Consider the following 12,978-nt stretch of genomic DNA (forward strand, 5'->3'; position numbering starts at 1 on the left):
GTGGGTGTGTGTGTGTTACTGTGTATTTAATGGTTTATATTTCAACTTCAACAAAAATAAGAAAACCATAAAAATGAACAAAATCTGGCTAGGTAAAGGTAAAGGTTTCCCCTGACGTTAAGTCCAGTCATGTCTGACTCTGCGGGTTGGTGCTCATCTCCATTTGTAAGCCGAAGAGCCGGCGTTGTCCATAGACATCTCCAAGGTCATGTGGCTGGCATGACTGCATGGAGCTCCGTTACCTTCCCACCGGAGCGGTACCTATTGATCTACTCACATTTGCTTGTTTTCGAACTGCTAGGTTGGCAGGAGCTGGAGCTAACAGCGGCCACTCACGCCGCTCCCGGGGTTTGAACCTGGGACCTTTCGATCTCCAGCTCAGTGCTTTAACGCACTTCGCCACCGGGGAACTCCTAAATCTGGCTACCAGTATTTAAAAAAACCTCAAAAATCAGAACAGTAAATAAGAAGCAACACTCTGAAAACAGAGGAGTTCCAGACATGAATCAGCCAGGGGCAGCTAACGACTCTGAACAAAGGATGCTCCCAGGCAGGAAAAAGCCAGGAGATGAAGCTATTCAATGCTAATAAAAATGATTAACTACAACATTCACACTGGCCTCCAACTGACAAGAGTTCTTCTCTCACCCTGGACTTCCCACAGATATATATAAACCTTCCTTGCTGAGTGTTTCCATACCTCACAACCTCTGAGAATGCCTGCCATAGATGTGCGTGAAACATCAGGAGATAATACTTCTAGAACATGGCCATACAGCCCGGAAAACATACAACAACCCTGTCATCCTGGCCATGAAAGCCTTCGACAACAGGTTTATATTTTCATTAATGTTTTTTTTTTGATGTGTTTTTATTTTTTTTTAAGTTTTGTATTTAGTGATTTTTAATGATTTTTTTTAACCTGTTGTATTCCCATTGACTCACAAACTAAGGAAAAAGCAGGATTGAGATAGTGATGGTGGTGATTATGATAATCAAAATAATATAGATTGTTTTCATACCATCCACAGCACTACCTGCTCTGCTTCCAATGCCTCTACTTTTATCTCCCCTCATCCTAGATCAGAGAAAGACAGGTGAAGTGAGATTCATGGGAGCAGAAAGGGTAATCTGAAATTGGATCCCCCTCTCCGTGTTCAGAACTGCATTTCTATGTTTGACCGGAAGTGGGTAGACTATCCCAGGTGACACCAGGAGAGCTGGGTAACACCTGGCGGAGCAGTCACTTCTTTTCCTGGTCCAGGTGCCTCTACCATCTGTCCACTAAGGCTAATGGTAAGGTACAGTCATCTCCCAACTAACCCTTCCAGCTGCTGGCCAGGCCAGGAAAGTGAGGCTGTGCAATCAGGGGCAAGGCAGGACAGGGTAGCACAATGGCAACAAGGTGGTGTGTGCCGGACAGCTGGGATAAGACAGAGGGTGCGAATAGCTGGGTAGGATGGGTTGGGGGATGGCGGTAAATGCTCCAAAGCAGGGGTCCCCAAACTAAGGCCCGGGGGCCACATGTGGCCCATCAAAGCCATTTATTCGGCCCCCCGCAGCGGCGGCTCCCTCCTCCACTGAGGAAGATGCAGACAGCACGAGGGAGGAGGGAAAGGTGCACGCCTTTCCCACCTCCTTCCTCGCCTTGTGCGTGCCTTCCAAAGCTTTGTTTGTTTATAATGGTATTTTAATTATTATTTAATTAATTATTAATGATTAAGGGGTGCTTTGCTAGTGCTTTTGGTGCACAAAGGCAGAAGGGGATTGGACTAAATGGCCCAAGGGGTCTCTTCCAACCCTCTTTACCATTATTATTATTATTATTATTATTATTATTATTATTATTATTATTATTATTATTACAGTAGAGTCTCACTTATCCAACACTCACTTATCCAACGTTCTGGATTATCCAACGCATTTTTGTAGTCAATGTTTTCAATACATCGTGATATTTTGGTGCTAAATTCGTAAATACAGTAATTACTACATAGCATTACTGTGTATTGAACTACTTTTTCTGTCGAATTTGTTGTATAACATAATGTTTTGGTGCTTCATTTGTAAAATCATAAACTAATTTGATGTTTAATAGGCTTTTCCTTAATCTCTCCTTATTATCCAACATATTCACTTATCCAACATCGTAGCATTACTGCCTATTGAACTACTTTTTCTATCAAATTTGTTGTATAACATGATGTTTTGGTGCTTAATTTGTAAAATCAACCTAATTTGATGTTTAATAGGCTTCTCCTTAATCTCTCCTTATTATCCGACATATTCGCTTATCCAACGTTCTGCCGGCCCGTTTATGTTGAATAAGTGAGACTCTACTGTATTATTATTATTATTATTATTATTATTATTATTATTATTATTATTATTATTATTATTATTGACAATATAACACAGCAAACGAGATATATATGCTGGATTTTGTATCACAAAATCACAAGTCGAACACTTCCCAAGTGTCTAGGACTGTGTGATGTATTTTTGGATGATGCGCACAGATCCTAGTAAGGTGGCCTTTTGCAATTGGCAGATCGTAATTTGGTCAATGCCTATTGTTTCCAAATGCCGGCTGAGATCTTTTGGCACGGCACCGAGTGTGCCCATCACCACCGGGACCACCAGAACTGGTTTCTGCCAGAGTCTTTGAAGTTCAATCTTGAGGTCCTGATAGCGGCTGAGATTTTCCTGTTGTTTTTCGTCAATGTGACTGTCACCTGGGATGGCAACATCAATGATCCAAACCTTTTTCCTTTCCACAACTGTGATGTGTTGTGCTCCAGAACTTTGTCAGTTTGGATTCGGAAGTCCCACAGTATTATTATTATTATTATTATTATTATTATTATTATTATTATTATTATTATTATGCCATTGTGTTTGGTGGACAATTTCGAATTAGTCCAGAGCACTCTCCCGGGCACAACAATGTATCGCTCTTAAGTTTTGAGAGAAGAAACATGGCAAGCATTCTTTTTCCCCCCTGATATTGGTAAATTATTTATGCTGACAATGAGGTGGTGTTGTAAAGTAAAGCTAAATCATTCCAGTAAAAGCTCAAGTAAGGCCTTTCGCCTTTCTAAAATGGAGATTGATGTCTGCATTAATTATTTGTCTGTGCAGAATGTCAAAAGAATTCCTTCAAATAATTTACTCACACTGGATAAGCTTTTGTGCATACTGGTAGCAATTTCAAACAATTACAGAAATGGGGAGTTATGTATTCTGATGCACTGCAATTACAATCAGAGACAAATAAGTACAGTAGAGTCTCACTTATCCAACATTCGCTTATCCAATGTTCTGGATTATCCAACGCAGTTTGCCTCCCACCCCGATCCACAGCTGTTTCTCTAGGCAGCAAGAATTGAACTTTTTATGGATTTAATTTCAGATAATGTTGCTACTGTAAATTCATTTTATGCAATTCTATCTTTATTTTTAGTCAATTTGTTAGTAGCCAATGCTTTTATAGTCAATGTTTTCAATATATTGCGATGTTTTGGTGCTAAATTCATAAATACAGTAATTACTACATAATGTCACCATGTTTTGGACTGCTTTTTCTGTCGATTTGTTGTAAAACATGATGTTTTTGGTGCTTAATTTGTAAAATCATGATGTAATTTGACGTTTAATAGGCTTTTCCTTAATCCGTCCTTATTATCCAACATTTTCGCTTATCCAACATTCTTCCGGCCCGTTATGTTGGATAAGTGAGACTCTACTGTACATATAGCTATTTCCATAGACATCATTTTGCTGTTTATTTAATGTTAAGGGATATTTCCTCCAGGGAAGTTGAACTCCGTTCTAGAGTGAATACATTATTTTGGATGATGCTAAACTAGTTTGTTAAATATTTTACTCAGCATGAAATCATTAGCAAACTTCCACACTCCTACCTTTAAGTTCATTGTCTCGCTTTTTCAGTGCTCTGTATCAATCAGTTAGAGAAATGGGAGCAGAAACGATGAAAACATGGAGCCACTCAATGGCTCAGTTCTATGTGTCCAAGTGTTAAGATCCATTTGGCTTACCTTAAGTATAGCTATGATGATTCTGCAGTCTCCAGCCTGAACAAGAACAGAGCTGATCGTTGTTGTGGAAGCTGGGCCATCAGGACCGTCATTGCTTGACATGGTGTTGCAGCCACAGGACTAAGCGTCGTGTGAAAAGGCTTCTTCTCTGCAGCTATGGGGATGGGTTGGTCATTGCAAAAGGCAACAAGCGGGGTGACTTGGCTCCATTCCGTGAAAGAGCTCAGCTAACACTGATCGCTCTGCCAAAAGGAAAGAACAGGAGGTTAAAAATAGACAACCCCATTGAGCTTATCATGAAGGAGAAGCATGACATATCCCGAGTTTGGTAGTTCAACCCCCTAGGTTAAACTGCTTTTCCTTTTAACCCCCCAATATAATCTCATGCTTTACAAAATGTCCTGGAAAAGTTAGGCACTTTCTGTTTGCTAGGAATCAAGTGTTATAATCTTGAGAGCAAAGGAAGAAAAACAGTAGCTTTCCCCAAGAGCATACTTGCTATCTGTGAAGCGTTGTTTACATTAACCAAACTGTCTTAGAGGCATAAGCTGAAGGAAATCTGAAGTATAATCTCCAGATTTCAAGCCTGGAAAAGTAACACAATCCAGCTGGCATTAAATGCAAAAAAAAAAAAATCTTAAAATTGCTGAGGTTTTTTTTTGTTATTTAATTGTGAATATGCAATTGTGAACACACATCTTGGGAGTTTGCTATGAGTGCGTTAACAGAAAGAAGTATTCCTCTTCCAGTCAAAATTCTGTTCCCACATTTTATAATTTGTAGAAGCAATTAATTTTGTGTTAAGATTTGAAGCTCTGCATATTGTTTTAATATTTGAACCTCATAGTGAGTAACTCCCCTGTTAGCCAAAAGACACTGAGTTTATGAGATGCCTTTTTAACACTACGTTTCAAAATGATATGGTGTCCGGCTCATTTAGACTGAAGGGGTGGTACAAGGAAGAACATTAATTCAGTGTTGGAGAACTCACTGACAGTTTTGAACCATGCCATAGGGCATTCAGGCTATTGCTAGAAATACAGAGCGTGCCAGAAGCAGCCTGCGGTATTAAGCAACAGCTGTCTGATTCCCTGCGACAGGACAGCTGAGAAAGCGAGACTGGCGTTTAGGCTGCAGGCCGCTTGTCAGATGACAGCATGTTCATCACAGAAACCAAAGGGACTCTCCCAGTACATTGTTCCTTTCAAATATGTCATGCATTTGAATGAGCTATAAGAAGACAAGGGGAAAGAAAAGTAGTCAGGGGGGTGCATTGCCTCATCAAGATACAAACTATATTTGAAAACCTGGATTTTGATATGCTGAATGAGGAGATTTTCAAGGCTATGCCCAAACATAGTGATGTCTGAGGCAGAGCAAGGAGTGGCACTCCATTACTCATGTTGGGGTCCTAGTAATGGTACCCAGGAGCAGCCAAATTATTTAGTCACACGAAGTAAAAAAAATTCCCACAAACCTCTTTACATTATTGCTGTTCTGTGCCTTCAAGTCATTTCTGACCCACAGCAAATCTGAGGCGAACCAATCATTTACTTAGCAGAATTTGTTCAGAAGAGGCTTGTCATTGTCTTCCTCTGAAGCGGAGAGACTGTGATTTGCCCAATGTCACTCAATGGGTTTTCATAGCCAAGCAGGGATTAAACCCCATGTTTCTTAGCATCCTTAGAATAATTAAACTACTAAACCAGGGGTCCTCAAACTTTTAAAGCAGAGGGCCAGTCCACAATCCTTCAGACTGTTGAGGGGCCAAATTATCATTTGGAAAAAAAAAACGAACAAATTCCTATGCACACTGCACATATCTTATTTGTAGTGCAAAACAACAACAATAACAACGAAAGAACAATACAATATTTAAAGATGAAAACAATTTTAACCAACATAAACCTATCAGGATTTCAATGGGAAGTGTGGGCCTGCTTCTGGCCAGTGAGGTAGTCAAGTTAATCAGGATTGTTGTTGTGTGCCTTCAAGTCATTTCAGACTTTGGGAGAGCCTAAGTCTAAAATTATTTATTTATTCATTTACTACATTTATTTACTACATTTATATCTCACCCTTCTCACCCTGAAGGGAACTCAGAGCATCTGTATGTACATACAATATATTATATTATTAGCATAGCACAATATTAGCATTATATATTACTATATTGAATTATACCACTATACTGTAATATTATATGTAATATATGATATATAATTAATATTATTATATGGTATTATTATTAGTATTATCTATATATATAAAGGAGTAATGGTGTCCGTTCCTCCCACTAAACAACAAAAGTACAAGTCCCAGAACCTAGAAATTTGGCAACACAACCCACCATCCTTGCCCATAGGTTCCGACAACAAAAAGAAAAGAAAAATAAAGTCCTAATTAGAGGGAGAGAAATAATTGTTTTTATCCCATTGCTGCCAGTTAGAAGGCTAAGCTCCGCCCACTTGGTCTCCTAGCAACCCACTCAGCCCAGTGTTAATAAAAGAATAAAAAAATTACAAATAATACAATAAAAAATAATAATAAACACTAAAATAATTAAAAACACTAAAAAATTAATACAATAAAATACTATAATAACAAAATAACTAAAAATAATACAACAAACTAATAAAATATAATAAATAAAAAAGATAAGTTACAATAAAATTAATTAAAAAAATACTAATAACGTCAAATAAAAATTCCACAACAATTTTTAACCCATACCACCACCACTTTGCCACAGCAATGCGTGGCTGGGCACAGCTAGTATTGTATAAAATGATAATATTATTATCAATATCATATGTATATACAATATATTATATTATTAAAACTGATATAAAAATATTATATTATAAATGAGGGCGGGGGCCAGGTAAATGACCTTGGAGGGCCGCATCCGGCTCCCGGGCCTTAGTTTGGGGACCCCTGCACTAAACCATGCTGTAGCTGTAACAACGACCATTTACAACCTCATCATACCAGCTGATTTGCCCATCGTATGCCACTTCCTTGTTCCTTTCACCATGGAGCACATTACGCTACACATATCTACTTCCAGCTGGGTTCTGTGGTGAAAGAGGCAAAGTGGCATATGGCGCCACAGCAGCAACATGGGAGGCATCCCATACTGCCTTTGCTACAATTGGGAGAAGCCAGGTAGTGGATGCTTCTTCCTGTGGAATGGAGCTGGTGGTAAGTTGGGTGATGCAGGGTGTGAGGCAACGGGTTCTCTATGCCCCTCACTGGGACCCTACGGATTTGCCACGATGTGTGGCAAATCTCTCCCTTAATGTAATAAGCTCCTTAGTTTCTCAAAAATGCACTGCCCTTTTATGACACTTTTGCTTTTGCTGCCCAAGCCAGCTACTTCACTAAGTCAGCCTGGCATCAGAGTTTTGTCAGTCAGACTGAGCAGATTGTGACTGGCTCAATGTTGCTAGCATTTTTATTTATTCGAGGTATTAAACCCTTTCACATCTATTGATACCAGCATAAATATTGATTTGATAGCATTGCTCTATTATGAGACACTGTTTCAGCTAGTAGAAATGTGTGTGTGTGTGTGTGTGTGTGTGTGTGTGTGTGTGTATATATATATATATATATATATAGTAAGACCCCTGTATTGGCAGGGGATATGTTTCTGGACTTGGCATACATTTGTGAAACCATGGATAATTGCAAACCCCATTGAAATGTAGGAATTCTGTCCCACAAATAATTTAGAATCATGTTTGAAGTACAGTGTTCCCCCACTACTTCGCGGTTCTTTTTTTGCGGATTCACTGTTTCGCGGTTTTTCAATAAACTCTAAAAGAGTATGATAAATTATTAAAAAATAACAACCTTAGGAAGGGAGGAAGGAGAAGCTGAAGGGAGACAAAAGGAGCCCAAGTGGCAATGGGAGGAGAAGGAGGCGATTTATCAACACATGATTAGTTAATAAAGACTTAAAATAGTGTATAATTACTAAAATAATGTATAAATATATAGTGTCCCTACTTCACGGATTTTCACTTATTGCAGGTGATCCTGGAACCTAACCCCCGTGATAAGTGAGGGAACACTGTACTAGATAATATGGATAAATTATTTACCCATATTGGGCATGGGTAAAGAAAAGCACAAATACCAGTCCTGTGGATACAGGGGTTTTATTGTAGATATAGCTCTCATCCTTACAAAGTAAAAGGAATGGGACTCCCATGGCCAACTGGTTTCATACAAACCCCAAAGGCTATTTTTTCAGCCTCCACACTTGCATCTCTCATACTTATTTGGAGGGGGGGGGGATAGAAATACTGTAACTCCCAAGAGCCACTCAAACAGTATGTCATGTTTTGAGTGTTGGACTAGAAGCCTATGAAATTAGGATTAGGACCCCTGCTCAGGGCAAGGGAAATGACTCCCTACCCTGAAGTACAGTAAGCCAAACTAAGATTCATTTTATTATGTTTTACACTTTTACATTGGCTTTGATTTATGGTAACCTTATTCTGAAAATAAGGCCTAATTTAAGGAAATACATGCATTCACACAAACACAGGCACACAGAGAGAATTAAAAAAGAGCTCTCATGAAATGTGTATTCTAGTTATGCCTTTGTGAAACTCCAACCTAAAAAACATACAGTTGGCTTCTTCCCTCTTTGCTTTCCAGCAGGCTCAACTGTCCTTTCTGATTCAATCATTTTTAAATTGATATAATTGAAACTGAAGTGTTTAAAATATAATTTCACTTTGTTATGAGTGGCATGGATAGTGGTCTGATTAGAAAATGTTTCACGCTGCGTTTTTTAGTTAAATATTGTTAACTACTGAAGTTAAATATTTTTATGACATCCCTGCAGCTGTAAGTTACCTTGAGAAACCATCTGCTTTTAGAAGGTGGCATTTTTTGAAGCAAGCATGCAAACAAACATTGAAACCCTGAAATAGAAACTGAATTCATCTGAGCCCAAGTTTTCTGATGTAGTAAAAAGAAGTAGCAACAAAGTCTAAGACAGGTGAAAGTAGTGTCTTGTTTAGAAAAATAAACCAGTCATGAAACTATGACTAAAATGCATGGTGAAAGCAAGAGATGAACAGGTCAAGTCTTTTGACTAAACATTTTGGCCACTCAGTAAATGACCATGAACTGACACAGGTAAGTATAGTTAATCATTGTGTCAAATAAATATGCAAACCACAAAATAAAAATAAGGCCCAGCAATTGAATGGCATGACTCAAAGAATGAATTAGGAGACCAAATCATCTTAAGAAGGCTCTCTGTAGTATGGAAAATGATTAATAAAGGGACAAAAATAGCCATCCAATGGAAAGGAAACATGGAGTGAGTTAAAGTAGTCCTGCTTTGCCCTTTGGGATTCTGCTTATAGAGTAGAGTCTCGCTTACCCAACATAACCGGGCTGGCAGAATGTTGAATAAGCGAAAATGTTGGATAATAAGGAGGGATTCAGGAAAAGCCTATTAAACATCAAATTACATTATGATTTTACAAATTAAGCACCAAAACATCATGTTTTACAACAAATTGACAGAAAAAGCAGTTCAATACAGGGTAATGCTATGTAGTAATTACTGTATTTACGAATTTAGCACCAAAACTTCACAATATATTGAAAAATTAACTACAAAAACACTGGCTACCAAAAGGCAAACTGCGTTGGATAATACAGAATGTTGGATAAGTGAAGGTTGGATAAGTGAGACTACTGTACTTCTAAGTTTGGATAACAATGAAGTTCTTCCTATTGTATTTAGGATCAAGATATACAGGGTAAAAGAGAAGCTGCTACATGCCATCAACTGAACATTGACCCAAAATTCATTCCTCAACATCATTGAAAGATGTCCAACAGTTAGAGATGGGTTTGAGAACTAGTGCTGGTGGGAGAAACAAATATTTTAGTCCAAAGTAGAAGTAGCAGAACAGGAGATAAGTCAGTTAATCTGAGGCAGCAAGAAGCACAGGGAGTGCAAACAGCAATGTGACCTACAGACCAAAGATAATATAAGCTTGGGTTGATGTCCATAGTAATACAGAGACAGGGCATTAAAAACAACAAGAATTTCCTTTAGATATACAGTGGCACCTCTACTTAAGAGCCCCCAACTTAAATGTGTATTGAGTTAAGAACTATTGGTCAGATCAGGGTTTGCTTTGACATAAGAGCAGCATTTTGAGTTCAGAGCTAACACCAGAGGGAGTGCTAGCGTGAGAGCGGCACAGCAGGTTAAACCTCTGAGCTTCTGAACTTGCTGACCAAAAGGTCAGTGATTTGAATCCGGTGAGCGGGGTGAGCTCCCGCAATTAGCTCCAGCTTCTGCCAACCTAGCAGTTCTATAACATGCAAATGTGAATAGATCAATAGGTACCACTTCAGTGGGGAGGTAGTGGCACTCCATACAGTCATGCTAGCCACATGACCTTGGAGATGTCTATGTACAACCTCAGTTCTTTGGCTTAGAAATGGAGATGAGCACCAATCCCCAGAGTTGGACACAACTAGACTTAATGTCAGGGGAAAACCTTTCCCTACCTTTTATAAGATGACATACCACTAAAATGCACATTCACACATATAAAAATATTTATATTATTATGTATTTTTTAATTTTTAAAATACATTTTAAAAGTATTTAGAAATGTATTTTATTCAAATCTATGCATGTCTAAATAATATGCCTTAGCCAAAGACACAGGCTTTGAAATGCATTTTAGTACATTTTCAATCCAACAATACCTGTGTCCAATTCAGAAATGTGTGAAAGTCAAAGGATAATTATATTCCAAGGTGCATTTTGGTCCAGGAGCTGCAGGTCACTTTACACTAGAATTATTGAAGATTGAACTCCTATTTCCCTGTTTTCACCTGAGAAAGCCCCCAACACATCAAATGCTCTGATAGTAAATTTTAAATGTGGAGTGTGAACAGAAATAACTTTTTAAAATGTATAGAACCTACATACCCACATATGAAAATAGTTTAACAGCCACAGCATGTTGAGTGTTACCTAGAAGGTATGTAATGGTATTATCTTGGAGCAGAGCATGTCTCACTGGATCCTACAAAAACAGAACTCCTGTTAGGAGGTGAGAACAGCCTACAAGATTTTGCTCAATGTCTCACTAGTTAACCATACTACTTGGAAAACTGTAAAGGAGTTTATTATTTATTTATTTACAGCATTTATATTCTGCCCTTCTCACCCCGAAAGGGACTCAGGGCGGATCACATTGCACACATAAAGGCAAACATTCAATGCCATAACATAGAACAGAGACAAAGACAAGACGCAGGCACGGGCTGGCCTCGAACTCATGACCTCTTGGTCAGAGTGATTTGTTGCAGCTGGCTTGATTTCCAGCCTGCACCACAGCCCGGGGTTCAATCACTTATGATCTTAGAGTTCTAGAATGAAATTGAAAATGCTGAGCCATTTCAATAAAAGGAATTATACAAAAATGTAATTGGGCAATTGCTATATATAAGTAGCTACACTCGTGTAGATACTGCTTTTACTGTAAATTTCTTAAGTCGGTATTCAAGTAACCCAAGTATAGCAGCTTGAAATGGTCTCAAAAGATTAATGAGGTATTTAAAGGAAACACAACATTTTTGTTTAGCCTTGAACCCTGATGATTCATTAACACTAGAGGGCTATGTGGACAGTGACTTTGGTAATATAGCCCTGATAGAAAATCAACAACAGGAATTTTAGTTAAATTTAGTAACAGAGTTATAGATTGGAAATCTAAAAAAACAAAGTTTTGTGTTGTAGCCTTGAGTTTGAGTGTGGCCAAATTTGGTGTACTATCTTTAGCCTACACAGAAGTATGTGTCCTAAAGCAACTGCTGAAGGATTTACAGATTCCAGCAAAGGAACCAACAAACATTTTTGAAGATAACCAAACTTGTGTATTAATGGCAACTCAAGCTAGGGTTGAACAAAGAAGTAAACAGGTTGACATCAAATACAATTGTGTCAGAGATGCTGTGAAAAATGGCAAAATTTCACTGACTTATTGCAATAATTCTCTAAATCAACTGCAAAAAATCAACTAAAACAATGAGATTTTAAAACAATGCAATACAAGATAAAAAACAACATAATAGTTACTTAAAAACCGGAGCATCTTGTGATGCTCTTTGCATCTTGAAATGCTTACAAGGACTATGTAAGTTTGTTACACTGTAAGATTTATGTTTTGATGCAACACTGCAAGTTTATGTTTGGACTCTGATGTAAAGAGTAAAGTTTACAGTTTTTCCTTTTGCAACTGTGCACAGTTATTGTGTATTTGTTACTCTTAAAGTGTAACAACCTTCACCATTAAGAGCCATGGAGAAGAAAAACTACACAAGTTCCTGGACCACATCACTACATCTACCCAAACATCCAATTTACCATGGAAAAAGAAAATGAAGGAAAACTACAATTTTTATATGTCCTAGTCATCTGCAAACCAACTCAACAATTGGGCCACAAAATTTACAGAAAGCCTATGCACACTGATAGATAAAGGTAATGGTTTTCCCTGACGTTAAGTCTAGTTGTGTCCAACTCTGGGGATTAGTGCTCATCTCCATTTATAAGCCGAAGAACAGATGTTTTCGAACTGCTAGGTTGGCAGAAGCGCAACTAACTGATATCTACATAAAAACTCCAACCATCATCCAGGTCAAAAAAGAAACAATTAAAGCATTGATATACTGTGCAAACAGGATCTGTGAACCCCATCTTCTCCAAGGTGAGAGCTGCAAGACCAAGAACAAGCCATGGGAGTAAAGACAAAGATCAACCAAGAGGAAAAGTGTTCTTACCATACATCAAGGGAACCACTGACCACATAAGGAAGCTGATGAAGAAATACAACCTACAAATGATCTACAATTCTGTATT

General features: G+C 38.2%; 1 protein-coding gene and 1 long non-coding RNA gene across 8 annotated transcripts in view; one reads left to right on the forward strand and one right to left on the reverse strand.

Moving 5' to 3' along the window:
- ccdc141 (coiled-coil domain containing 141) overlaps nucleotides 1-12,978 on the reverse strand; it is a 192,447-nt gene that overhangs the window by 165,608 nt on the left and 13,861 nt on the right. For all 7 annotated transcript variants that reach the window (XM_062962957.1, XM_062962973.1, XM_062962964.1 and 4 more), the window contains exon 2: nucleotides 4,059-4,300. In XM_062962957.1, coding sequence (XP_062819027.1) covers nucleotides 4,059-4,160 — 102 coding nt within the window. In that variant the 5' untranslated portion in view covers nucleotides 4,161-4,300. The remainder of the gene's footprint in view (nucleotides 1-4,058; nucleotides 4,301-12,978) is intronic.
- LOC134293910 (uncharacterized) overlaps nucleotides 1-12,978 on the forward strand; it is a 41,606-nt gene that overhangs the window by 9,736 nt on the left and 18,892 nt on the right. Inside the window, exon 2 of the long non-coding RNA XR_010000877.1 lies at nucleotides 665-833. This is a non-coding gene — a long non-coding RNA (uncharacterized LOC134293910). The remainder of the gene's footprint in view (nucleotides 1-664; nucleotides 834-12,978) is intronic.

This window comes from Anolis carolinensis, chromosome 1 (genome assembly GCF_035594765.1).
Source record: "Anolis carolinensis isolate JA03-04 chromosome 1, rAnoCar3.1.pri, whole genome shotgun sequence".
NCBI lineage: Eukaryota > Metazoa > Chordata > Lepidosauria > Squamata > Dactyloidae > Anolis > Anolis carolinensis.